This window comes from Meleagris gallopavo, chromosome Z (assembly GCF_905368555.1).
Source record: "Meleagris gallopavo chromosome Z, MGAL_WU_HG_1.1, whole genome shotgun sequence".
NCBI lineage: Eukaryota > Metazoa > Chordata > Aves > Galliformes > Phasianidae > Meleagris > Meleagris gallopavo.
In genome coordinates, this window is record NC_139435.1 from 15385328 (window position 1) to 15412260 (window position 26933).

Here is a 26933-nt window from a genome sequence, read left to right on the forward strand (position 1 = left end):
ATCTCATGTTTAACAGAAATACATAAAGTTTTCATCCACGATTTTAAGAGAGAAAAAGGATGGGGGGAAACGTAAACAATCCCATCTCGTGGTGGGGCCGTGCCTGCCCCAGAGGAGCAGCGTCGCCTGCGGGAGCCCGAGCGGGGCTCCCTAATGGGAATGATAAACGCTCGGTAGGAAACAGTGGGATTAACACCACCTCCGCCCCCAGAATATACATATACATATATATACACACGCGCGCGCGTTTATATGTGTGTATTGCACACATGTACATAGAGACTGTGAATATGGCTCGGCAAGCCCGAGAGGGGGAAGGGGTGGAGGAACCCAAATCGAGGTTGGGAAGGAAAACGAAAGGTGTGACTGAAGATAAGCGGCAGGGATAGAGGAGAACGACAAGAAGAAAGTATAAGAGGAAATACAAATGAGGAGCGAGGAAAAGTTGCCTCCGAGAGCCCGAGCCGGGGTCGCCGCGCCGCCAGACCCTGAAATATGATAATCAGAACAGCTGCGCCGCGCCGCCCGCAGCCAATGGGCGCCGCGCGAGCGTGACGTCCCCGCGCATGACGTCAGGCCAATGGCGTGAGGGCTGAGTTGGAGCAGAGAAGTTTGAGTAAGAGATAAGGGCGAGGCGAGTGCCCGAGCCGCCAGCGCCCAGTCCAGCACCGCCGCGCCACCGTACCGCGCCCCGCAGCACCGCGCGGCAGGACCCCGCTGCGCAGCCGGACCCCGGCGCCGCGTCGCATCGCACCGCGCCCCCTTCTCGCTCCGCAGCCCTGACAGTGTCTCCCACGCTGGTGGTGTTTTACCTTTTTTTTTCCCCCCCTCATTTCTAGTCTCTATTTTTTTTTTTATTATTATTATTATTATTATTGTTACTTCTACTTTTTTATTATTTATTTTATTTTATTTTATTTTTAGCGGCAGCTTTCAAACCTACTTTGGGGTCTTAAAACGAAACCGTACACCATTTCACTGTGGACATTACACCCTCTTACAGATATGGGAGACATGGGAGACCCACCAAAAAGTAAGGCGGAATTTTTACCGTTGTTGGAATAAATGTGCTGTCTATTGTAATCGTCTCAGACGGGCGAGCTGCTAGAGAGCTCAACTTCATTTGAATGGTAGAGAAGGTGCCTTTGTTGCCATGCCTGCATGCTTGCTTGTGTTTTAGCCTCGTAGCCTTGTATCATAGCCTAGGGTCCTGCTTTCTTTTAAAGTTTGGGGAGCAGGCGAGATTTAAATTGGCTCTTCTACTAGGCAGCTTTAGATTCTCTTCATGCTAGACTGCGGTGGGGCTGTCTGACTATCCAGCACGCGTTCTGTCTGGGGGAATTAGCATTAGACTTGCAAAAGAGAGCAAGTGACAACTGTAATGATGCTTGTTCTTGCTAGCCTCGATTCCTCTCTTCTATGGCAAAGGGCTGAATGGAAAGCGCACCAGCCACGCGTTCGACGTTTCTAATCAGAACCGCTTAAAAAACTAAATCTAATGTGTATGTGCTCTCCTCGTAAGGATAGGAATCCGAACTAGAATACGATAAAATTAAATTAAACGAGGGAGTTCGGGGTTTTGATTCTGTGCAGGGTTTTCGAAGTGGGGACCTTCTCCCTTCACGTCTGCATTGTAACATATGTTCCGCCTTCTTTCTAAACGAGGCGAGGTTTTGATGGCACGCTTCAATTACCATCCAAAAGTGTAATACTGTTAAAAAAAAAAAAAAGGCAACTCTTTGAGTACGCCCTATGAGGGAACGACACTAAAAGTGTGTTTATCTCTGTAGGAGAGTAAACGGTTAGTCAATCATGTATTTATTTTCATTTCAGAAAAACGCCTGATTTCCCTATGTGTTGGTTGCGGCAATCAAATTCACGATCAGTATATTCTGAGGGTTTCTCCGGATTTGGAATGGCATGCGGCGTGTTTGAAGTGTGCTGAGTGTAATCAGTATTTGGACGAGACCTGTACGTGCTTTGTTAGGGATGGCAAAACCTACTGTAAAAGAGATTATATCAGGTACGCCATTTATGTTGTTTAATTCATTGATGAGATTTTTTTCTTAACTTTGTAAATCTGACACTCAGGGAGAGGAAAAACAGTAATATATAAAGTGAAAATGCAATTGGTTTATTTTTAACTCCCGCTAAGGTAGATAGGCAAGGGGAAAAGTTCGAGTAGTCAAGTTTTTTGTTCTACAAATTCAAATGCAAATCTCTGAACAAACAAAACCACACTCGGAAGCAGCTAGGGACTCTATCGGATTCTCCTTCAGCAACATATTCTGAGGGAAATCGTAGATGATGGAGAATGTTTTCAGTAGGGCATATGTTATGGGCAACATATGCGGAGCTGGTCCCTTTTTAACACAACCTGAGAAACGCGTATTTGTGCTTTTGTAAAGGCATAATGGCATTCAAAGGAAAACCGATTCAAGTATTTATATCAAGTATAAATACACGGGCAAAAATAAGATTAAACAAGGCTATTAATTAAAAAAAAAAAAAGCCCAAAAGAGAAAAACAAAAACAAAACTGAAGTTTCCTTCAGAGTGAAAGATCTTTTTCTGAGGAGGTTAAAACCTAAACCGAAACGTTTCTTTGCTAAAATAACTGACATTTAATCTTTTTAAATATTAACCCCTTTGGTGATATCTGACTGCCTTTCCTTTCTTATCTTATCTGTACTGATGAATTAGACAGAGCAGATCAAATTGCCCATCATCTGTTCACGAACAATTGGGTATATTTAGATAATGGAACCGCTTCCTTCCTCACATTAAAATCTGGTAACTGATAAAATGTGAGAGTTGCCAATCCTGACACTGTAGAGAAACCAAAGCAGGAATTTCGAGTGTGTTTATTATTTGTGCTCCTGGGTCATGCTGATTTGCTTCAGTATATTCTACCGGGTTTGAAAAAACAGAACTTTGAATGACACTGAGGTATGGACCGTGTTTTCTCATGGAAAGTTTTGAGAACAACTGTTACCTACCCTCTCAAGATATCTCTTCTAGTTTCTCGTCAACTCCTAACTGAAATAAAATGACTCAGTCCAGGACACGATTTGTAATCAGATCATTCGTACAAGCTGTGCCACCAGATTATTCTCCAAGTTTTAGAAGGACGAAAAACAATTCAAATTATTATTAATAGTAATAATAATGTTTATTATTTTTTACTTTGGAGACTTGTTAAATGTCGTCCTGTCGCTAGTTTCAAATTAAAGGAAACGTTTGGGGCTGAGAAACACCCGTTTATCTCCTGCAAGAACTAAGAACTGCAAGAATTCAGTGGGCTAATTTAAGCAAACTAACAAACAAAAAATTGCTACTCTTAATTTTTTGTGCAATACTTTTCAGTTCCTAAAATTTTAAAAGTAAATTGTCCATTACATCTAATTCGACTTTGAATTAGACCACGAGTCAATTTATGATTGCCAAGATGTGGGCAACCCCCCCCAACTTCTGTATTTATGAATACAATACGTTTTGTGAATGCTCTGTTCTTTCGTAGCTCACAGTTTGGTTGTTGGGGTTTTGTTCTTCTCAAAAACTTCGAAATCAGAAATTCAGAGCTCTGAGTATAAGCCGAGTTCACATCTATAGGCATAGCAGCTAAACACGTACCCATAAATTTACATCACAGACTATTGCTAACGAAACGCACTGGTGAAATGAGTGTGGATGAATATTAGGTTAGTTTTAAGAGCAGCTTTTATATTTCCATGGGTTACATCCACGTTTGTGCGCATTTTTGTGTGTCTTCATACGTTTGGGGGAAGATGCTAATTTCACTTAATGCTGAAGAGGCTGGCAAAGGAGTTCTCGGTGGCAGCCGAGAGACTACACCTATAAATACCGCGCTGGAATATTTTCTTTTGCCCATCTACTGATGGATGAACGGTACTCCTCTCCTCCACGCGGGGCGAGGAACAGCCACCTCCTCCAGCCTTTAACCCTGGAGATCCAGTAGCTGCTGCGGGGGCTGCGGCACGAAGTTGCCCTTCCACTCGTGCTGGAGGGCTTGAGCCTGGTTCAAGGTGAAAGAAAGCAGAGGGGGAGAAGGAGCCGTGTGTCATGCGGAAAGGGGTTGCACTGCTACACATGCGAGTGCGTGTATGCAAAGGGGTGTGTGAATATGTCTAGATCTGTTGTATAAAGTAAACCCGGTGAGAGAGGATAAGGTGAAGAGCCTCTGTCACTGGCAGAACCGCGTCCCGGAGAAGCGGCAGAAGTCGCTGAGAGGGTTCTTCGGAAAAACAAACAAACAAACAAAAAAACACCATTCGGCAAGGCGATCACGTTTGTGTGTGCAAAGCGGGTGTCAGCTCCGCCAGCCCCGGCTATTCTCCGGGTACCCGAGGGGGCGGTTCAGCTGCGGGCCAGGCGAGGTCAGGTCCCCGCGCCGTGCCGGGGGGAGAGGGCAGGGACGTCGCATGCAGCCCCGGCAGCGGGACTGGAGGAGGGGGGCGGCACCTCCTCAGCAAGGAGAGGGGTCGAATTTTTGCTTCTTCCCTTTTTCCCACCCCCACTGCCCTTTCTTCCCCCTCCCCTTGCCCATCGCCGTGTCTGAGTCCCCGCCGCCGTTTACAGCGGGGAGAACTGTGCATCGGCAGCAGCCGAATCCGTTTTTATTCCTCTTCCCTTGCTGGCTTCTCTATCTCAAAGCTTGTTTAACTTTTGTGCCGCTTGTGGAGCAGCTACGAGAGGCCACGGGGCAGCACAGGAGCGCGAGTGAAAAACTTTTTTTTTTTTTTTTCCGTCCCTTTTCCCCCATTCCTTTTGGCAACCCCCCCCTTCTTCCTCCTCATGCTCACCCTCTTTTCCTCCCTTTTCCTTCTCTCTGGGCTGGGCCCTGCTCAGGTTATACGGCATCAAGTGCGCCAAGTGCAGCATCGGCTTCAGCAAGAATGACTTCGTGATGCGCGCCCGCGCCAAGGTGTACCACATCGAGTGTTTCCGCTGCGTGGCCTGCAGCCGCCAGCTCATCCCCGGCGATGAATTCGCTCTGCGGGAGGACGGCCTCTTCTGCCGGGCGGACCACGACGTGGTGGAGCGGGCCAGCATGGGCGCCGGGGACCCTCTCAGCCCCCTGCACCCGGCCCGGCCGCTGCAGATGGCAGGTACCGCCCGCGCACGGCGCACCGCGGGGGACCCGCGGCCAAGGCCTGCGCACTCGCGGAGTGCCGCGGGTCCTGCTGCCCGCACCTGCGCGGGGAGCGGCACTCCTGCGGGAGCCCCCCCGCTCCACCGGAGGCTGGGAGTCTGAGCTGAGCGGGAGCCGGGGCAGCCCGTGCAGGAGGCGGGTCTGCGGCACGGCACAGACCCCGCTCCGGCCGGTCCTGCGGAGCACGGGGAAAAGCTGCTTTAAGCATTGGTGGACGCGGGGGCCGAAAGGAGATAGACTTCATAACTACAGGCGAGCGCTTAGGCTGTAATTTAAAACTGTCAACAAGCTAATCTCCAGTAATTGCCTTTTGAAGTGACTCTGCCGTCTTGGAAAGTTTTATGTGATTTGATGAGAATTTCGTCTTTAAACTCAGCATTGTCGACCCACCTTACAACTTGCACCTCTAGTTCTCGACACGTGCACCAGACACTCAGGGACCTTTAGCTGAAGAAAAGGCACGTTTCTTTGAGGCAAAGGAGGCTGGATAAAACAAGGTTGGCTGGCGATATTGCTTGTCAAGTAAATGTAACACCAAAGGGTATTTACAAACACAGCTCCGTTTAAACGGGCTCATTTCCCACTTTTTTTTTCCCTGCTATTTTTTGTGTCCAAGTGACATATCAATATGAAGGGAGAAAAAGAATATCTGTAGATGCCCATTGCAGGATGTAAGAGAAATTGCACGTGCACATTGTGTCTGCAGGTAAAATACTGCCAAGACTGTATAATCTTTATTTGAATTTGCAGATTTATCATCATAATCAGAGAAATTGAAAGCTAACTGTACAAAAGCAAGCATTTTTGAATACTAGCAAGCCATGCTTTTAGAAAAAAAGTTTTTATTTTTCCCTTGACTGGGTCAAATTACGTATGGATAGCTACAGCTATCCAATACACATAAGAATAGCTGAATCACACTAGTCAAAAGTACTCTTGATGTGACTTTGTATGCTGGTTTTCATTTCTTGGTGTTTTCCACTAGATAGTTGGATTGCTCCTCTTAAATTGGAGAAGCATTCGTGGTTTCAATAATTATTCATTAAAAGTTTACATAAATTCTCCAAATATATCCTCTTTCTAAGACATCCTCTTTCTAAGACATCCTCTTTCTAAGATATCTCCTGAGGCAGGGCTCTCATAGGTTTTCTATCTGCAGTCATGGTGTAATGTATCTGGCTTGTTTTGCTTTGGATTTGGAAGCATCAAACAGACAGGAGCTGTTGCACGTTATCAAGGCCTCTGACTAAGCTGAGCTAGATACAGCACACACGATGCAGACCCAAATCAAGATTAATTTACTAATTTTCAGGCCAAAAATCTGTTTTAGTAATTTGTCAGGACATAAATACGTAAAACCCTCTCCCTCTTTTCCTAGTGCACACACACACACACACACACGCACACACACACATGCACCCTTGCAAGCTCACCCTCCCCTGTCATGGTTCATACAGGTTCAAGCTTCTGTCATTAAGGTTTTTGGTGGGGGGGTGTGGGGGGGAGGGAAGTTCAAATTAATTTTCTGCGGAGTCAGAGATGTCAGTCCTGTCACTCCACCAGCACATAAAGCAGAGGAGGCTGCAGGAGCTCGGGTAGAGCTAACAGCCTGAATGGCCTTTGAAAGAGGTTCATCACCCCCCCCTTTCTTTCCCCCCCTTCCCCCTCTCCCCCCCACTGGCTTAGATTCATAGCCTCTGCAGACTCCCTGCTTCCTACTCATGGGGATCCTGTTCCTCCCTTCCCCTTCCCTTACAGCAGAACCTATCTCTGCCAGACAGCCAGCTCTGCGGCCCCACGTCCACAAACAGCCTGAGAAGACCACCCGTGTCCGAACTGTCCTTAATGAAAAGCAGCTTCACACCTTGAGGACCTGCTACGCTGCCAACCCCAGACCTGACGCTCTCATGAAAGAGCAACTGGTAGAAATGACTGGCCTCAGTCCAAGGGTCATCAGGGTTTGGTTTCAAAACAAGCGATGCAAGGACAAAAAAAGGAGCATTATGATGAAGCAACTTCAGCAGCAGCAACCCAATGACAAAACTGTAAGTGGTTTCAGCCTCTGACTCTGCATTGCCTTACCTCCCAGCAAGAAATGCATAGGCTATGCTCCAAGGCCGGTTGGGCCCTTTTGATTTTATGGGAGTTCCCTTAAAGCAAAATGGTACCTCCTGAATATTATCAGCTTGTTCTGCTGTCAGTGCAGTTAAAACAGACAGCAGAGAGAAGCCGATATAGGCTGCTCAAGCGAACACGTCCTTTTGTGAGGCTAAGGATTTGCAGTAGATTAGATTAACTTCTCTGCAGTGTGAATTGCGACCTGCAGAGCTTATGGGATGTAAAAAGCCCTGTCTTGTGTAATATTTATACCACAAATGCAGAGGACTCCTTGAGGGAAAATAACATACTCACCTTCCTCAATGGTTTTACACAGGAGTAAAGGGGAAATTTGATGTTTTTTTTTTTTTTTTTAATAATCTTATCTACTTAATGTATCTGTGTTTGTCAGTACATTTCCTGTAGAAAAAGACAAATGCAAAGTTTTTGGAACTACTATCATATTTCCAGGTCATTTAATATATATATAGTTCTTGTATAGAAATAGACTTCTTGTCTGTGGGCATATGCATGTGCACTGCAAACTGGAAAGAGCTGAATTCAGCATAGCAAACTGGCTCTCTCCATTTTAAGCCTATCTTTTTTTTTTTTTTTTCTTTTTCCTGTCCCTATTGCTGTTAGTCCACTTGAAGAAGAGTCTGTTATTCTCCCTCCGTATATTGACTGACCTGAGAATAACTATTAATTCATAAGGCTGCCTAGTTAAGTGGAATTTAAGGAGTTTCATTTTACCATGTTGGAATGCAATAAAACACGATGTTATTAACTCGCCTGAACAATCTATTCGTCGAGGTTTGGAGTTATTTCGTACAGTGTCTGCACCACAGGACATAATGGGAGGGCTGCGGTTTCCTATTTTACCATTATTTTTAATCTTCTTGTTTTGTTTTATTTTTGAAAGAACATGGTACTACCTCTCTTAAGGTTTATGGTTCAGGGGATATACAAACCAGTTAAGGTCACGGAGAACAAAAACAGCCTGGATGCAAAGTAGAAAGAAAGCATGATTAACCGCTTCTTGTGCCGATGCATCAGCAGTGAAGACACTGAGTGCTTGTGTTTGAGAAGGCTTAGGGAAGCGGGGGAGGAGGACTATGCCTTGAGAGAAATACGAGGATTAAAGGAAAAGAAAGTAAACTTCCACTGTGATAAATGCAGCAGGTAGAAATAGACTGACCTAAAGTAGAATGAAGTAAGACATTCACAGCAGATTAACAAAGCAAATACTAGTGACTGTGTAGATAAGATAGAAAGCAGTTTATTGACTCAGCGCTTATATACAATAAAGTTAACCAAGCTCATTAACATCTTTTGCTGGGCTATTTACAGAATATCCAAGGGATGACAGGAACTCCGATGGTGGCTGCTAGTCCGGAGAGACATGATGGTGGTTTACAGGCGAACCCGGTGGAGGTGCAGAGTTACCAGCCGCCCTGGAAAGTACTGAGTGACTTCGCATTGCAGAGTGACATAGATCAACCTGCTTTTCAGCAACTAGTAAGTGTCTGTTCTCAGCCCCAGCAGTGCGGGATTCGCTGAACGTTCTCAGCAGGAGGGCTGCTGCAGCCCTCGTTCCAGGGATGAGCAGTTCAGGCCAGCAGCGTTTCTCTGAGATTACGAGGTGGTCATTTTGGCACTCTGTAAATGTGGCAATTTGAACTGATTTTGCTGGGCTTGGTGCAAAAAGTACTGCAGTGCAAAAATCTTGTCCAAACGAGTGCAGGCTGCATAGGGCCGAGCCCAGGTTTGAGGCTGATTTGGCTCAGACACCACTGAAAACTGAAAGCACGTCTAACTAAACCATACCCCTGTGCGGAAGGGGCACACAATATGAAAACAATTTCCACAGTTTACTCCCCCCATCCCTTCCCTCATTTGGGCCAATTTTGACTCTATACTATAGGTTTAAAATATATGGCTGCAACTTCAGACTGAGTCCTTGCTTTGTTCCACAAACACAATTTAATTTAAGTATCAGCTCCTTCTTTACACATGTAAGTTTAAATATGACTTTTTATTTCTCTATTCAGATATTTGCATACAATTATACATGCCTATAGCATACATTAAATGTTGTACTTGGAAAATGAAATAGTCTACATATTCACTTGCAAAATTCAAACAATATAATGAACAGCCTTAAGCCAAAAGAAAACAGATATTTTAGAATAAATTCTGTTCTTAATTCACTTCCTTATGCCTACGTCATTTGGCAGCTCAAATGGGACTATATCAACTGCAATACTTAGGCCCAAGAAGGTGAATTAAGGACAGAAGTTCAACTTTAACTCAATTTCCTGGCCTAAGTGTCTTAAAATCAGATCTTTAAAATAATAAGGTATGCTGTGTACGCTTCTTCAGTGATTCAAAACAATACTTAAAGATGAAATATTATTATATGGATCTTTTTTTTTCATCTGCTGGGAATCTTTTTTGTCATAAGCAATGGAGGACAACAGTTTGTAGCCATATGAACAGATGTTTGTGGACATTTTCTGTTTAGTGTCATACTGTTTTGGAAGGGCTCTATTTTTTTTTTTCCACCCAGTGTCAAGCTGTAGTCTGTGTGCCCTCCTAGCACAATATGCTTACTCAGGAACTGCAGCACAGCAGTGGGGCTGTTTGCATCATCTTACTTCAAATAACCGTTTTCCTGATTTAATCAAGCTGTCAAACAGGCACAAGAAAAATTAGTCTCTTTTGGTTGCCTTACAGAACAGGAGGTATTTAAAACCTTTCATACAACGAGTTTTTGTAAGAAATAAGTCTTCAAAAATAAATAAATAAATAAATAAAAATAGGAAGGTGGATCGCCCTAGTACGTGCACATATATAGATAGACACTCCATTAGATAGGTAGATGGATATTGATGCATAAAGTGCATGATGTCTGATACTGAAAAGAATTAAAGATAGTGGGTGCAACATATTGACCACTCAAGGCAGGTCTGTAATCTGGAAAGAGCCTTGATCACCCTATTGGCCAGCTAAATAGGTGCCGAAGAAATGCGTCTGGAATAGCAAAGCTTCACCCTTTACTTCAGGCCTTCTCCCAGCACTGCCCCTAAACCAATAGGAGCTGCGGGGCACATTAGGATGGAGAAGTGTGACCTTTTTTATCAAGAGGACTCTTGTTAAAAAGAGTTACCACCACTCCCAATTGTGAATGAAAGAGAATGGCTTATTTCAAATGCCTTCTGCTCTGGCTGCTTCTTGCAGGTTTATTTTAGTATATGCACAAAGAGGGAAAAGAGTAACCTTACAGTTTTGTGTCAAAAAGCACGTGCACTCTTAAATTATTGACTAGAACATCCTGTTGGGATTGCCACTCTTGCAAAACATGGAAGAAGGCCTGGCAAATAAGGTTGTTTGTTTATTTACTTGTGGATTTTATTTTTTAGTCTTCTTAAACTTTCTTTTCAAAACTTTTTTCCCCTGATGATTTGGCTGACAGCCTGAAGAAGAATCTTATGAAGTCAGTGGGGAAAATAAATAAAGCCACAAAGAGCAAGACAGTTTACCGTGGAGATGTATCAGGCCATTGAGATGCATACCTGTTCTTTTTTACTTGCTTTTTTCTTTGCATTTGCCAGCTACTTCGATTTGATTGTTATAATTGTAAATTGTAAAAAAAATAAGAATTATTATTTTTCTTACTTCTTCTTCTTCTTTTTCTCTCCCCCCACTCCCCCCCCCCGCCTTTTTTTTTTTTTTTTTTTTTTTTGGCAGGTTAATTTTTCAGAAGGAGGACCTGGTTCCAATTCTACTGGAAGTGAAGTGGCATCAATGTCCTCTCAGCTCCCAGATACGCCCAACAGCATGGTAGCCAGTCCTATTGAGGCATGAGGAAAATTCATCCAGAGTTCTGATGTTGTTGTTTCTGCCCTTACCCTCAGCCCTGTTGGAGAGAGTGGGAAAGTGATCGTGTTTGGACTCCGAAATTTAGGTGGGAAAAGTATTTAATAGCCCTTTAATGAACCTGGCAAGGAACCGCTCCATGAAATACACGGAGTCATGTTTGAAAAGAGAAGGTAATATGGTAGCAACACTGTGAAGACAATCATGGGATCTTACTAGAATAAATGCTAAAACAAACAAAAAACCACCACGCTACTCAATGATCTTGACGAGGATCGAAAAGACATTTTCAAAATATAGGGGATATGTACTCATGAATCTTTAAAAAAAAAAAAAAAATTACATTTGACTGCACATCTTAGAGAGAAACCAAGATAGAGGGACTTTCTCCTAACCCGAATGGTGCTGTTTCTATATTGGTCATTGCCTTGCCAAAAGGAGCTCCGGTAGGTTTTCCATCATCAAGAAAGAGACGATTTAGCCCCGCGTTGTTGAAAGATTCATTGCAGGAAGGTGGAGCTGCATTGGTTTGCAATGTTGTTTTTAGTTGACTCTTAACAAGGGGTTGTTTCCTGGGTCTCTTATAGCATGTACTGTAGCGGGGTTTTGGTTTGTGTTTGGTTGAGATCCACCCTCTATCAAGTCTGAAGTAATTAATAAATAGGTTTTTGAATTACTCTTTAAAAACCATTTATAAAAGCATTGCAACAAGGTATACCTCTATTTTGCCACAAAGCGTCTCGGGATTGTGTTTGAAATGTGTCTGTCCAGGAACCTTCCCCTCCCCCAGAGATGTGTATAGTCATCGGTTAAAAAAACTGTTTTCTCTCTCTTTCTTTCTCTCTCTGTCTCTCTCTCTCTTTCTCTCAATAAAGAGAAAAAAAAAGTAAAAAAAAAAAAAAAAGTTAAAAGAAAAAGGAAAAAAACACCACCCTTTTTGTTTGCTCTTGCATTGCAAAATTATAAAGTAATTTATTATTTATTATTGGAAGACTTGCCACTTTTCATGTCATTTGACTCTATTTTTTTGTTTGCTGAAGTAAAAAAAAAAAAAAGAAAAAAAGAAAAAAAAAAAGAAAAGATTGTACCGTGGTCTTTGAATTATATGTCTTATTCTATGTGTTTTTTGTCTTTTTTTTTCCTTAAATATTATGTGAAATAAAAGCGCCATATGTAGAATTATTATATCTTCAGGACTATTTCACTAAATAAGCGTTTGGAATAGAGAAAATAATAATAGTAATAATAATAATAATAATAAATAATGAACAAAGTTCCCTCTTTTAAATATTTACAAATTAGCAGCTAAAATACCTGAAATAAAATACTGCATGCAAAGCAGGTCGTTAGTGAAAACAAGGAGTGTGATATTTTATTGCAAGTATTAACGACCAGCTTGTAAATTTCCATTTCAACAACTATATCAGGGCTAGTTGGATGCCTTAGCTTTCAATTGATAACATTAGAAACTCTCTTGTTCCCTTCACTCCCCCTTATCCTTTGCCCTTAAAAGTGGTATTACTCTAGGCATGGTCTGACATAACTTTAAGACATCGAAAGAACTGAGAGCTCAGGCTTTTTGCTGAGTTCCATTATTTTTTAAAAAATATTAAAAAGTAAGTGCTGTATACCAAAGCCTCGTTGTTGAGATTGTTGAAGTGACCTGTATTTTAAGTAAGCTCCTGATAAAAGGGATGCTTTTTGCTTAACAAGTCAAGTATGATCATTATTTATCAGTGTCTGCTGTCAAAACGCTTGAAAAAATGCTGCAGAAGAAATAGGATTCGGGGATATTGCTATGAAATTGCACGATCGGTGTTCCTTCTTCTCTGTCGACTTCCCTCTCTTCACTCCCTCTTTTCTTCCTTTTTTAATTTGCGGGGGAGAGGGTGATGAAGGCTAAAAAAGTGGGTGAGTTCTTGGGGAAAAGTGAAAAAGAAGAAGGCAAAAAATAACAAAACATTGGAAAGAGTTGTTTTTGCTCGAATCCGAGTGTTCCCTAGTGCTCCCAGCCAGCACAAGACAATGACTCGCCCTAAAAAATCCTTAACAACTGGAATATACAGAGATATTTAGGCTTACAAGGACAAGTTGGTTTGCATGATAGTTACTCCAAAGCCTGATGTTTTCTTAACATATCCTTTTTCTTCCCTCCTCCCCATTTCAGCTCTCCCTGAGCAAGCTCAGCTATAGAAACAAACCATTTCGACAGTAGAAAGAAAATAATAATAATAATAATAAAGGTTAAAGTCCTAATACAAGGATTTCAATCATCCTGATTAGAAACTGGATTCATTTTGTATGCTCAAGTGTAATACATTTTTGAGTACTTGATAAATATTTAAATAAATATGAAATCTACCTTAAACTGTGTGATCAGTAACCCTTGTGTTTTCATACAGTATTAGAGGCTTGCTATGAGACTTCGAGAGGTGGGAGGGAGAAAGGGTGCAATTTCTGCACAGTGGTCCAGTGTGCAAACTCTCTGATTTGCTTGTACTGACTGGGGGGATATGGGCGCCAGGTCTCCAAATGAGGGTGCAGGGGTCTGCAGTTGGCTCTGCAGTCGGGGCAGAACTGGGGCCTTCGCGTTTGTCTGCCGGCTGACGCGTAGGTGACAAGCGCAGCCGCTCGGCGAGGGTTCCGCGGGCGAGGAACGTGCTCGGGGGCATTGCTGAGACCCCCGGACAGAACTCCGGAGACAGTGAAGGTCTGTCGCCCGAGGGCCGCGCTTCGGTTCAGCTCCAGTTGCTGCTTGCGCGGGGGCCGAGACTGCGGCCAAGATAAGCTTCCCGCCGGGAGGCTTTGGGTTTGGCTGCTGAGAGAGACCTGCTCCTTGAAGCGCACACGGCCGGCTGGGCCCGGGGAGCTGCAGCCGCGCCCCGGCTCCAGCTGTGCCGTGGATGGGAGTCCCGTTCGGGGCTCCCGTCTGCACCTCACGGAGCGCTGTCTCCCCGAGCCTCGCACGGGGGCTGAGGCCGCTCTGCCTTGCGCCCGGCTTTCAAAGTGTCCCCACTTTGAGGTGTCCTGTTGAGAGGCCCTGCGGCCCCGGGGGCACGGCAAAGTCGCTCCCAAGAGGTTCAGTAAAGCAGTCCTAGTCTCATTTTAAGACTGGACACATTTTAAGACTTCTTCTGCGCTCACGTGTATTCTTTGATGGTCTTTAGTTTGCTTTTCTGCTTCGTATGTCTGTGGCTTATCCTTCCTCTCCCCCAAAACTTCTGAGTTTTATCTGCTGTGGAACTTTTGAGTTGTTCCCTCTAGTGCCTTCAGGAGAACACTCTTCCTGAACTCGAGCAGCAGTGTTTGTGCAAGAGAGAGAAAACATCTTTCCGATACGGGGAGGCTAACTTCACCTCTTCTTTCTTCTTGCTGCAGTCCCTCTCAATAAAGGCAAACAAGGTCTGCTAAAATCTGCTATTATTTCTCTGCATTTTTAAAACACACTGAGGACAGTACTCAACCTCTTTTCATTTCGATATTTGTGCCAGGTTAATCAGAATCCAGCGTCCTCCGGCCAAAGCAGGAGTGAGACACTGAAGCCAGAGGTGTGAATTCCAGCGCTGAGATCAGTCAAACATCTCAGCGGTAAGTGCTTGCCTTCATATACATAATATGTGTAAATAGTTATTGATAAATCCACGCTGGGTCACCCAAAAGCAGGCCGTGGGGAGGAGAAAGCCGGCTCGGAGAGGGCTCGCCGGTGCCGCTGCCGCCTGCCGCAGCCCGGGATCCGGGATTCCGGCACCGTGCGGGTTTCACGGGCACGGCTCGTGCTCTTCAGTCTGCTCGCCCGAAGCGCCGGCAGCGTTTTACGGTGCGAGGTGCCGCTTTGGGCGCTTCAGCAGAGCTGTAAGTAGTTAATAAAGGGGCTGGGAAGAGATCCTGTTTACTGATTGTTGCTGATTGTTGTTTTCTTGATAACAGACCAAGCCACTGAATGACTGTTTGAGCTCAGGCGCCACAAACATAAACTTAACAGCTCCCAGTGTGCCGGCCTTGCTGCAGGATCACTCCTCACCTCCCGGGACTTGTGAAGTGCAGGCGGAGAAGGCAGCTCCCGAGGAGGCGTCGGGGAGGCAGGCTCCGGGGGAGGGGGGTGGAGTGGGGTGGGGGGGCGATGCTCTGTGACCGAGCTTTCCGTATGGTATCGTATCTGCTGTCGTTAGCCAGGGAAAGGGGTGCAAAACTAATCGGTGCTTTTTCCCGAGGCTCCTGTCCATGCCGGAGGTTGAGGCAAGGTCCGTGCACCGCTCTTCGCAGCATTCGAGCCGGGAAAGGCAGCTTTTGCTTCGAACTGCTGTTTCATAGTACAGATTTTTCTTTCTTGAGGCTCACCACACTAAGCGCTCAGGGTGCCGGGGAGGGAAAGCGGGGGAGGCGGGGGTGCCGCGCAGCATCACCGCACCCGGCCTGGTCCCAGCAACGGGGCAGCCTTTCCGCTGGGTTACCTGCGGCTCCGGATTGCTCCTGCGGCGTCTGGGAGATGTGGGGAGAAGGAAGGAGAAAGGTTGCGAAAAAGGATTTTTGCTGAAGTGTGTCTTTTTTTTTTTTTTTAATTGCTTTTGTTTGTTTGTTTGTTTTTCTCCTGTTACACAAATAGGACAAGGTATGCTTGTGGGAGAGAGAGAGGGCGGAGAAGTTTTCCAGAAATAAGTGACACGGAGCAAAGTAGAGCTCCACTCCTATCTTAAGGCGGCAATGGGAAGAGGAAAATAGGGTGTTGCTGTGGCTTTTCTTTGGGAGGGTTGTTCGGGTCGGTAGATCTCCAAGGCTAATCCAAACAACCCGTTTGACTTGTGAGGTCCGGAGTCTAGACAGAGCTGGTGGCTCGGCGGCTCCTTATCTGGTTTTGGAATCAGCCGAAAGAGACTTTTCTTAATGTCCACAGCAGCACTGGGTTTTGCGGGGGCCGGGTAGCCACCGCACCTCGCAGACAGGACAACAAATACACTCACCACCTGGAGGTTTTATAGCCCGCTTTGTTGTTCCCGATCTCTGTCTCGCCCCTACCCTCGGCCGCCGGGCAGGGGTAAGTCCCGCGGGCTGCTTACTACGACATAGACCTGCTGCTCGCCCTATCGCTCCTCGGCCACTGAAAGGCTACCTCCACAGCAGGATGGGACAGTGGGCACTCAACTCCTGATGGATTTCTAAGTGCTGTTATTTTCTTTCTTTCTTTCTTTTTCTTTCTTTCTTTCTTTCTTTCTTTCTTTCTTCTTTCTTCTTCTTCTTTCTTTCTTTCTTTCTTTCTTTCTTTCTTTCTTTCTTTCTTTCTTTCTTTCTTTCTTTCTTTCTTTCTTTCTTTCTTTCTTTCTTCTTTCTTTCTTTCTTTCTTTTCTTTCTTTCTTTCTTTCTTTCTTTCTTTCTTTCTTTCTTTTCTTTCTTTTCTTTCTTTCTTTTCTTTCTTTCTTTTCTTTCTTTCTTTCTTTCTTTCTTTCTTTCTTTCTTTCTTTCTTCTTTCTTTCTTTCTTTCTTCTTCTTCCTTCCTTCCTTCCTTCCTTCCTTCCTTCTCCTTCCTTCCTTCCTTCCTTCCTTCCTTCCTTCCTTCCTTCCTTCCTTCCTTCCTTCCTTCCTTCCTTCCTTCCTTCCTTCCTTCCTTCCTTCCTTCCTTCCTTCCTTCCTCTCCTCCCTTCCTTCCTCCCTCCCTCCCTTCCTCCCTCCCTCCCTTCCTCCCTCCCTTTATCTCTTTCTTTCTCTCTCTCTTTCTCTCTTTCTTTCTTTCTTTTTCGCTCTCATTCTTCACTCTTTCTTTCTTCCTCTTTTGCTCTTTCTTTTGCTCTTGCCCTTTCTTTTGCTCATTCTTTCACTCTTACACTCTTCTGGTCTTTTACTCTTTTGCTCTTTTGCTCTGCCTTTCTGTTCTCTCTTTCTATCTCTTTCTCTTATTTCCTTCTCTCTTCTTTCTTCTTTTCCTTCACTCTCTTTTTCTTTCCTTTTTTCCTTTCTTTTTCTTTCCTTTCTTTCCCCTTTTTTTCCCCTTTCCCTTTGGGTATGACACTACTTTTATTATTTTTTTTTCCAATTGGAGTTTTGCAGACAATGAAAAAAAAAAAAACCAAAAAACAACAACAACAAACCAACAACTATCCAAGCTTACCAGTGTTCACCAACATTGGAGACTGATCAAAGCAAATCAGTCAAGAGAGAGGAAGTCTGTTTAGATATAAAACCTTCTTTGGATGTAGAAAATTGCCCCCTATATTAGTTCCTTTGTGCTGGGTTTGTGGATACTCTGAGTAATAAAGCATGTTAAATGGAGTTCAGATCAATAAAAGCATTTAGCTCAGTAGCAAGCAGTATTTTGGAAAGTAGGGAGAAAGGTGCATCTTTTATTTGGATATCCCTTTTCCTATTTATTCATTTGTTTTCTTAGTGCCTCCAAATCTTGTGTCATACTGGGTGGGTGCCTGCTATATTCCCAGGTTTCTGAGCTTTGCTCGAGACCATCTACCATCTCTGCTGTTTGTCTACAATAACACAAGACAATTTGCTGCAAATGCATGTGATTCCTCTCCAAAACCCATGCTGTTTCTCAGTGTAGTTGAGTTCAGGGCCATGATACTCCATTTTGGAAGAAAGCAAGCTGATTACTGTAACTATGATGTACTGATATGCTATTTGCAGCAGATATTGTAATTGAGTCTGCTAATGTGGAATTATGAAATTTGCCACTGGGTAGGACTCTTTCTCTCTGCAATTTAGAAGGTTTGTGGTTTGTGGATAAGTGCTGTTTTCTAGATTTACCAGTTGTAAATGTCCTCGTGTACTGAACAAATTATATGGCAAAGCTTTTGTAATAATTTTCCATCAAATACAATTAAAGCATTTTAAACTCTCAATAACTCAGGGAATTTGGGACCAAGAGAGCATCATTTTCCTAGCAAAGGAATCTTAACCATGATCCCGGTACTTCTCTCTCTTTTTTTTTTTTCTTTCTCATGGGTAAAACTTAGTGTTTATTTTTATCTGTCACAAATACAAAGTGTTGTTTGAAATGTGTTAAATTTAGCAGGTATATAGAGATAATACTGACGTGTCACTGTGCATGATAAAGTAAAATATAGTGGGAATTAACTTGAAAAGTTTATGAAAGTTTTAACTACAGCCCATAAATTAACTTTTTTTTTTTTTTTTTTTTAACAGAGATATGATGATATATAGGAGATCTTACAATATACATAACACTTCTAAAATATCCCAGTATTAGGAGCCCAAACATTTTTTACCCCAGATTGAAGATGCAAGGTGAGGTCCCAGCTCCTACAGTGCTTACTGCAAGTATCTTGAAGCAATTTTTACAACTATGGTGATTCAGGAATTGCAGGGGCAAACTTTAAAGGTTACAGAGAGCCTTTTGTGAAGGTAGTGGAAGATTTGCTGCTAATATCTCATGAGGCAGGAATGCATATCACTGAAAGGTTGAGCCCAATGTTCTCTAAGTTAGTGGCAAAAATCCCTTAGCATGTGAGTATAAAATCAGTGGTGCTGTTTTGTAGTACCCAATGTGGATTTATCTGTTTAGTAATTTCTCTCACTTTATTAATATTTGACCTTAAATGGCTGCATAATTTTTTTTTATAGTTCTAAAAAAACCCAACAATAATACTCACAATACTCTACTGCTTGGTAGAGTAACTAGCCAATAGCACATCTGTATATACAGAATATTTTAAAATAAAACCACTGCCCAACTCACTTGTAGTCTCTAAGGAGAAATTTCATATCTTGTAAATTTTAGGGCAGGAGGCTATATACAAATTACTTGCACAACATTTTACAGAAGAGCAATCAATGTAACTGGAGACAAACAAACAAAACAAAACCCAAATCTGGTGTTTGTGCAAGACAATATATTCAAGACAGATATGTCTTCATAGATTTTATCAAAAGCCAGGTTTTTAAATCTCTGTTTTTGTTGTTCATTGCTTTTCTAATATGGAATTAAGAAAGGCAGATAGTACTTCGTACATCAAAATTATTGTTAAGTTTGTCATTTTTTTTGTGAATATTTTGTTTATAAAAAGACATTAGTTTTTGAAAGACAGGGACACATTTAGGGGTGCCTACAACTGTTCCATGATTGTGCAGAACCCAATACAAAGGGTCAGGCTTCTCTCAGATTCTTAGAGCTCTGCTATAACCAACCTGGTCAATAAAAGAAAGTAAAAGACCATGGTAACACAACCACGCTCTAATAACTGGCCATATAAAGCCTCGTGTCTTTTATATGCTTAATTCCAACAACAACTACAAAAAATTCTAATCTTTCAATAGTTCACTTATTCCTCTTTCTATGACAAAAATGTTGTTAACTCTTACAGGAGAATTTGGTCTCTTCATTCAGTAAGTGCCTCAAAGAAAAAGTGGGAATTAAGAATGAAATTGCATGACAAGCAGCAGCATTACAATTAGCAGTACAAGTTTTATGCTGCAAGCACCAAATCTGGAAGGAAAAAACACTGAAAGATGAAAGTCCTGTAACCCAGGATCAAAAGTTTGGCTGGGTCTTACAGTCAGGAAAATAACATGTTAATTCTTTAGAGGTTTAGCTTCCTTCAACTATTTAGAAAGAGAAATTTATATATTTCTGAAAATATTTTTAATTTTGGAATATATTGCTGGACAAAATACAGTAAATGTGGATTAAAAAAAAAAAGCAAAAAATTTGGCAAGTTAACAATCAGTTAAAAACTACAAGCTATTTCATCCAATTCTTAATCATATTTTTCAGTCAGGTGGTGTTAAACTGAGTTGTCCTTCAGGTCATGTTTTTTTTTTGTTGTTGATTTTGTTTTTCTTTTTTTAATGCTTTTTTTTTAATATTGTAAGGAATAATTTACATTTTGTGATAAAAATGAGTCAGGTGGAGGTACATGCTTTCATGCTTTTCTGAATGTGGGGCCTAAAAAGAACAAATAATTAGTGTTCCCATGCAAAATTTAGGTCAGTGAAACTCCCAGGGGCTGTGGCATGGTAAATGTAATTGTGAGGGCAATGTGCAAGAGTGAAAGGAAGGATGGAGGAGGATTATCTACCTTTGACATGACACAGAGCCTGTGACACCCTGATAACGCTCTCTTGAGCTGCAGCCATGGCTTCATTGCCCAGCCCATTCTTGTGCTTTTTCAGCTCACTGCTTGAGAGGGGCAGCAATGTTTCTGCTGGGGAAGGGTGGATTGATTTGCCCTGGGCTCAGCTGAAATGGTTAAACAAGCACTACACTCCTAGCAGAAATCTTGAAAATAATTGTAGGAGAGTAGTTCCCTAAGCATGGAACCATGCTTCAGTCTGACATCTGTACAGGAAGAGGCACTGACCATGAGGAGATTTGATCTCTCGATGATGGATAGAGATCAGGCGTCTCTGATGAACTTCCTCATGTTTTGCTAAAAGTAAAGTATTGGCAATTGGTCTGCAGAGCTTGCAGGGAGACTCAGGCTTATGAATCAGCGTGGGCTTTTTTCCTCTCTGTGAAAGCCCTTCCAGAGCAGGGGGCTGGAGGTGGCAGCAGGCCAGTGGGGTGTGGTAGAGCTGAGACATGCCTGTTCTCAGGAGCTGGGCAGCCTTAATGCATGGCTGCTCTTCCTCCCCTTGCATCATGCAGGCTATCACCTGGAAGCCTCCAGGTGTGGGAAAGCCCTGAATGACTTCTTGCCTTGAGTTCCCACTCTCCCTGGCCCTCCTTCTGCACCACCTTCCTTGCACCCAACGATGGACAGGATGTTGCAGCCAGTATCGGCAAGGCTTTGCCTGGCCCTCTCTGTCTCCTTAGTCAACATGGGGCCTATGCAAGCATTTTGTGATCTCTGTCCAAAATACTGACAGGTGAGATTCAGCACATGGCACTGTCTGTGTTAGGTCTGCACAAGCACTCACACCATATCTGAGGCCCAGGACACAGGAAGGGATGCCCACTTTAGAGGGTGAGATTTGGCGTGGCAGGGTACAAGCCATAATGGCTAATTTTGGACATATGGCTCTGTAATGGAATGCAGGCTTCTGGGAAGCATCTCATGCCTTAGAGAATGGATGGGGAGAGCTAAGTGCTTCTGAGTGGTATTCATAGAAAAACAGCTGCTTCTGATTGAACATGGGAACTTATAGCAGATGCTACCCTTCTTCAAGATGTAGACCTCAGTGCCACCAGAAGTCATATTCTTAATAGCAGGCACTTATGTTCTACTGTGGATGTTTTTTTTCTTAGTTCATGTTTTTGAGAAATGGAGGATATTATTTTTATCTTTTGGAAGGTACCTGGGGAAGTAATTTCCCCTATTCTATGAGTGGTCAGTGGCTACAGCATTTACTTGTGTGTGACAGAGCTGGTTTCAAATTTCTTCAGTGTCTGAAGAAAGGTAAGCATGTGTCCTGGCCACAGCCAAGAGAGGTCTGTAATGTGTGAGCTGTAGGTTGTTGAGAGATGAGCTTGTATGTAAGAGGCTGGTGACGGGGGTGAGGTGTTTTCATCTTGCCCACTGAAGCACTGCAAAGACTGGAGAAAGGAAATGAGGGTATGAAGGCACAATCTCATGGAAAGCACATCTGAACTCGCTTGGAAGAAGGACTTTATTTAAGGTATATGACCTGTTAGGAGCAGACAGATCTGGGCCTAGGCCCAGCCAAAGTGGCAGGTGTTTGAGGAATTCCAGTGGTGAAAATTGAGACCTCTGTAGGGTGACATGCCTTGGATTGATCATGAATTGGACAACGTTTTTAGGAACTCAGTTTTGGACCTAGGTACATAAATTGCTCACGGGCCTCATGCAGCAAGGCCTCCATTCTTTTTTGGAAGATTGCCCTCATGTTTACAGTGTGATGAAGCAGGTCCAGGGGAGAGCCACAAAGATGATCAGAGAGCTGGAGCACCTCCCCTACGAGGACAAACTGAGTGAGCTGGGACTCTTCAGTCTGAAGAAGACAAGACTCTGAGGAGACATTATAGCAGCCTTCCAGTATCTGAAGGCAGGCTACAGGAAAGCTGAGGAGGGACTATTTATAAGGGCAGGAAATGTTTTTAAACTGGAAGAGGGTAGATTTAGACTAGATATCAAGAAGAAATTCTTTACTGTGAGGGTATGAGATACTGAAACAGGTTGCCCAGTGAGGCTGTATCCTCTTATTCTATGCTTCTGTGAGGCTCCACCTCCAGTATTGCATCCAGGTCTGGGTCCCACTAAGTGAGAAAGATGTGGAGCTGTTTGGGTGGGTCCAGAGGAGGCCACAAAGATAGTCAAAGGGCTGGAGCACCTCTCCTACAAGGACATGCTGAGGGATCTGAGCTTGTTTGGTCTGGAGAAGAGAAGGTTCTGAGGAGACCTCATTGCAGTCTTCCAGTATTTAGAGGATTATAAAGTGTTATAAAAAGATGGGCCTTTGGATGGGTAGGACCTGGATGGCAACCCTACTCTTGATAGGAAGAGTAGTACTAGGTGATCTGTAACTATCCTCTCCAATGCAAGACATTCTACGATTCTATGTTCTGTGTTACTGTGATTCTTTGATTTTCTATCCAGGTGCGTTATTGTTTCCTCTGAATACCTTGCTCTTGTGATCCACGCTCTAGTAGAGGAGTGTCCAACCCACAGCCTGCAAGCCACATGTGACCACATGGCTGACAGTACAGCCTGCCATCTGCCCCATGCTATGAAGGCAGCGGCTCTTCACTGCAGAGTAGCCCTGGGCATGTTCCCATCACTCTTGTACGTGCTTATTTGTATGCTTGTATGTTAATGATAATGTATAGTTTATGAGGGCTGCCCTGAAAGTAATGTCTTCTATTTTATGATGTCAGCTCTTGACATCAGAGGCGGATGTTGGTGGTATGGCAGTAGAAGCTGAACCTTCCCACCAATACTCTCTTTCATTTTGTTGCTGTATGACAGATGGCAACACAGAGGCAGTCTAACAGAACGGCATCTGACATGGAAGCATATACGAAGCAAAGGTGTGGCACTGAATTACTCCGTGTAGAAAAAAATGGCAACCTCTTACATTCATCAGCGCTTGCTTGAATGTTTGTGGAGACCAAACAATGGACATGAGCAGAATGAAGGGGTGGATGGTGCGTTTCGGCAGTGGTGAGTGAAACAATGGGTCATCTCTACTGGTGTAGATTTTTACTAGTGTAGCATGAATGGACTTGTTCATCTCTAGTGAAAATGCACAGCTAATGGGGTGACTGTATTGAAAAGTGGTGTTTTGTAGCTGAGAATTTGCTTATTCAAGCAGAGTTATTGTGCTCTTTGAATCTGTTGTAGTTTCCATGGAAATAAATAGGAGGCATTAGTTTTAGAGTAACCTATGTATATATGGTCCAAGACAATTTGTCTTTACTCAGTGTGGCCCAGGCAAGCCAAAAGGTTGCACATACATGTCTAGCACTTAGCTTTCAAAAATATCTTCAGTACAAGAAACAGGCTCGTCTGAGCTCAATCAGGCTGCCACTTCTAGTCATTAAGTATCTTACTAAGAACACAGCAGCAGACTTCCCAGAGTTGTGTAGCATACATGTCTCCTGCGTGTGAATCTATCTGCAGTCTGTAGCTGCAACCTGTGCCAACTGATGCTGAAGTGGAACAGCCATAATATGTAAATGGAAATGAACCACCTGTCAGAAAGTTTCTCAGTTTCTCTCTTTTTGAGTGTATTCTCTGACCTTTCCTATTGCCAATGTAGTCAGAATTTGTTGACCTATAGGACATGACCAAATTCTTTGGGTAGCTTAGAAAGAGGAGGTTGCAGGAGAAGAGAGATTAATTTGAGAAAGATGGGAATGGATAAGGTTTTGAACCTATCTTTGGGAAGTAATTTTTTAAGTTAGAGGTGATTTTTTTTTCTGTATGGTTTCCTAATATGTTATATTTGTATCATTAATAGCTGTAATTCCAATTTTTCCCTTCAGACTGTGGATAACTAATACATTTTTTCCTAGAGTACTAGATGTGGTCTCCTCTTCTGGAGCTAGTTAGATTTCATTCCTAATCCTCTCCCCCAACCCCATTTTATTTATACCGGAGATGCAACTATTTTATTGAGAATTTATGAAACCGTTAAAGTTGCTATGCAACTGCTCAATGTCATGTGTGAATTATTGAGCAGTTATTCCCCTGCAAGCCATTGGCCAAACCAAGAGATCCAGGGTAGTCTTGCCTCTTCAGATTAAGTTTATTAATCCTTGTTTTATTCCGTTTTACTGAGTGAGTCAAACACCAGAAGCTCTTATTTATAAGGAGCCTTGTCAAAAAGCACAGTGTAGGTGTAATTGTGGTTACAATTGCAATTTGTAATGAAGCAGCCTTCATGAATATCAGAAGAAATCTCTTGGCAATAGAAAGCTGTGACAGACTGCAAATGAGTCTTACTAAGGTTTATAATCAGCTTCTTGGATCTTTTAAAGTTTGATAATGTGATGGTGGGAAGTGAATGGCCAATACAAAGTTTCAGTTCCATATGGAAATAAATGCTTTATTTTCACCAATATTAACTTAAAACTAAAGAAACAAAAATGAGGGGCAAAACAGAGAAGCATTTTTTTTCCCCCAGAATACTGAGTTTTTAAGGATCACCAGAAGCACAGTTCATTCTGATCATATTTTTATCTGTAAGTGGATGATACGTGACAAAGTAGTTCAGTGCCATCTAAAAACAATTTTAAAAGTAAATATAGAATTGAGCACTTTTACTTTCTGTTTTCATTCTTCTTGGATTTGGTACACCACTCTGTCCTGGTGCACACTGCAGAAAGCTTGAGCTCATGTAGATGTAACAAAGCCTTAAATGAACAGCTTTTTGTCTTTCGTACCGCACCCACAAAATTAAAGTTGGGGCATGGATTGAAGATCTGATTCAGGATGTTTAAAAATACTATATTTCTAAAGGTAACTCTCCCCAAAGACAAAGAATTTATCCTACACTCAATCACAAAACATTCTTTCTGTTTGCCTCTAGCAAGATTCAAAGTTGTAAAGAAAAGATTGTGGATTTTCTGATTTTCCCATAGAAAACCTGTCTGTCTGAGATTTGGAGATTCTTCATGTTATAGAATTATAGAGCCTCATATTAGACTATGAAGTATTGTGTAATTTCTTAAGGATTACTGAAAACCCAACCCCACCCCTTCTACCCCTCAAAGCTGCAAAGTTGTTGTGGGGGCTTGTCTGTGTTTTTCCTGGTTTTAAACATTCAGTAAATGAGTATCTTATCTTCTTTCAGCTAACTTCTGAGTTCTCATTTGAACATGATATTTACTTAAACTGTTTTCTATTTCTACCCTTTGTCAATGTTCTGACACTGTTAATTGTTTGTCATGATGTATTAGACTAAGATTTGCTGTAATGTGCAGATGAAAACAACATATGTAGATTGATCCAAAAGTAATATCTCCTATTTATTTCCATGGAAACTACAACCGTTACAAATAGCACAATAACACTGATAGAGCAAATTCTTAGTTACAAAACACTCTTTCTCAACACCATTGATGTCAAACACCATTAGCTGCGTATTTTCACCTGCTATGGACTAGAGCCTGTGTGACACACTCATAAGAATCTGCACCAGCAGAGGTGACCCATTGTTTCATAGATACTATGACAGCATAGTGGCTAGGAAAATGTGGCCCATTTTTGATTGGCCCCAAACAAATAGAAATCAGAAGATAGCAAATCTGTACGACAGGTGTGGTAGAACAGTCCAGCCAAGACTGGCAGTGTTTACCACTGTCTTTGAACTGTCATTAGGCTTGGCATTATCATGCTGAAAGAGAAAGGTTGCCTTGTTCTCTGTCCTGACTCTGAAATTTCAAGCCTTCAGCATAGATAGCATCATGACATAGCAGAGTTGGTCGTTTCTCCACGTTCCAGGAAATCCAGAAGGATCACTCTTCTCTTATCCCGAAAGACAGAACACACCACTTTTTCTGCTAAGAGCTGCATCTTGTACATTTTCTTTGATGAGGAATTCATAGGTCACCACTCCACGGAGTGCTGTCACCACTCCATGCTGTTTGACTCCAGCTCATTGTGATGTCACCATGTCTCTTCTCTGGTAATAATGCAACCCAGGAAACTGTCACCTTCAGCCTCTTAATGGCCCAGTAGGTCCTGACAAACTTGCATACGGTGTCCTTTCTATTCCTGTGAGCGCTCATGAGACCCACCTGGCACAAACTTTGCAATATTCCAGTGTTGTCACCATCACTTCCAACACAGTGAAGCCAATATTCAGCTCCATACACAGTTCCCTGGTCATCATCTTCCTGTTTGAATGGATGAGCTGATCAAGACACTCTTCATTTTGTGGTGTGACAGCTGTGCTTGACTGACAAGAATGTGGTTTGTCTTTCACGTTACTGCTGAAACGCACCACCCACTCCCTCACTGCACTCACATTCACTCTTTGGTCTTCACAAACATTCAGCAAGCACTGATGAATGATAGTGGGTGCCATTTTTTCCACACAGTGGAATTCAGTGCCACACGTCTGCTTCATACGCACTTCCATGTCAGATGTCATTGTGTCAGACTGCCCCTCTGCTGCCATTTGTCACACGGCAACAAAATGTAATGGAATATTGGTGGGAAGGTTCAGCTTCTACTGCCATACCACCAACATCTGCCTCTGATATTCTGGGCCAACACAATAAAATAGAAGGTATTACTTTCAGAGAAGACCTCATGCTTATGTGTGTTGCCCAGCTTACAGACGGTGATGTCATATAGTTTGAAGCCTTTTAGAGTAGAAACAGGTCATTCTTAGCTGGACAATTATCACTTATATAAAGA

At 42.9% G+C, this 26933-nt stretch overlaps 1 protein-coding gene across 3 annotated transcripts; it reads left to right on the plus strand.

Moving 5' to 3' along the window:
- The first annotated feature begins 582 nt into the window (after window positions 1–582).
- ISL1 (ISL LIM homeobox 1) lies at window positions 583–13521 on the plus strand. Of its 3 annotated transcripts, none has more exons than XM_085213580.1 (7): window positions 583–800; window positions 925–1033; window positions 1834–2023; window positions 4869–5128; window positions 6934–7217; window positions 8620–8787; window positions 11020–13521. In XM_085213580.1, exons 2-7 carry the CDS (start codon window positions 1006–1008, stop codon window positions 11134–11136), a joined length of 1047 nt encoding a protein of 348 aa, XP_085069706.1. In that variant the 5' UTR covers window positions 583–800; window positions 925–1005; the 3' UTR covers window positions 11137–13521. The 3 variants fall into 3 exon arrangements, with proteins under 3 accessions (XP_085069706.1, XP_085069704.1, XP_085069705.1); XM_085213578.1 differs by having other exon boundaries at window positions 585–800; window positions 6931–7217; XM_085213579.1 differs by having other exon boundaries at window positions 585–1033; window positions 6931–7217.
- The last annotated feature ends 13412 nt before the right edge of the window (window positions 13522–26933 follow it).

Bases quoted from the DNA above. Each gene is read 5' to 3' on its own strand.
- ISL1 (XM_085213579.1), top strand. From the start codon at position 1,006: ATGGGAGACATGGGAGACCCACCAAAAA. The intron at 7,218-8,619 runs GTAAGTGGTTTC...GGCTATTTACAG, and splicing joins AGCAACCCAATGACAAAACT to AATATCCAAGGGATGACAGG. The intron at 8,788-11,019 runs GTAAGTGTCTGT...TTTTTTTGGCAG, and splicing joins AACCTGCTTTTCAGCAACTA to GTTAATTTTTCAGAAGGAGG.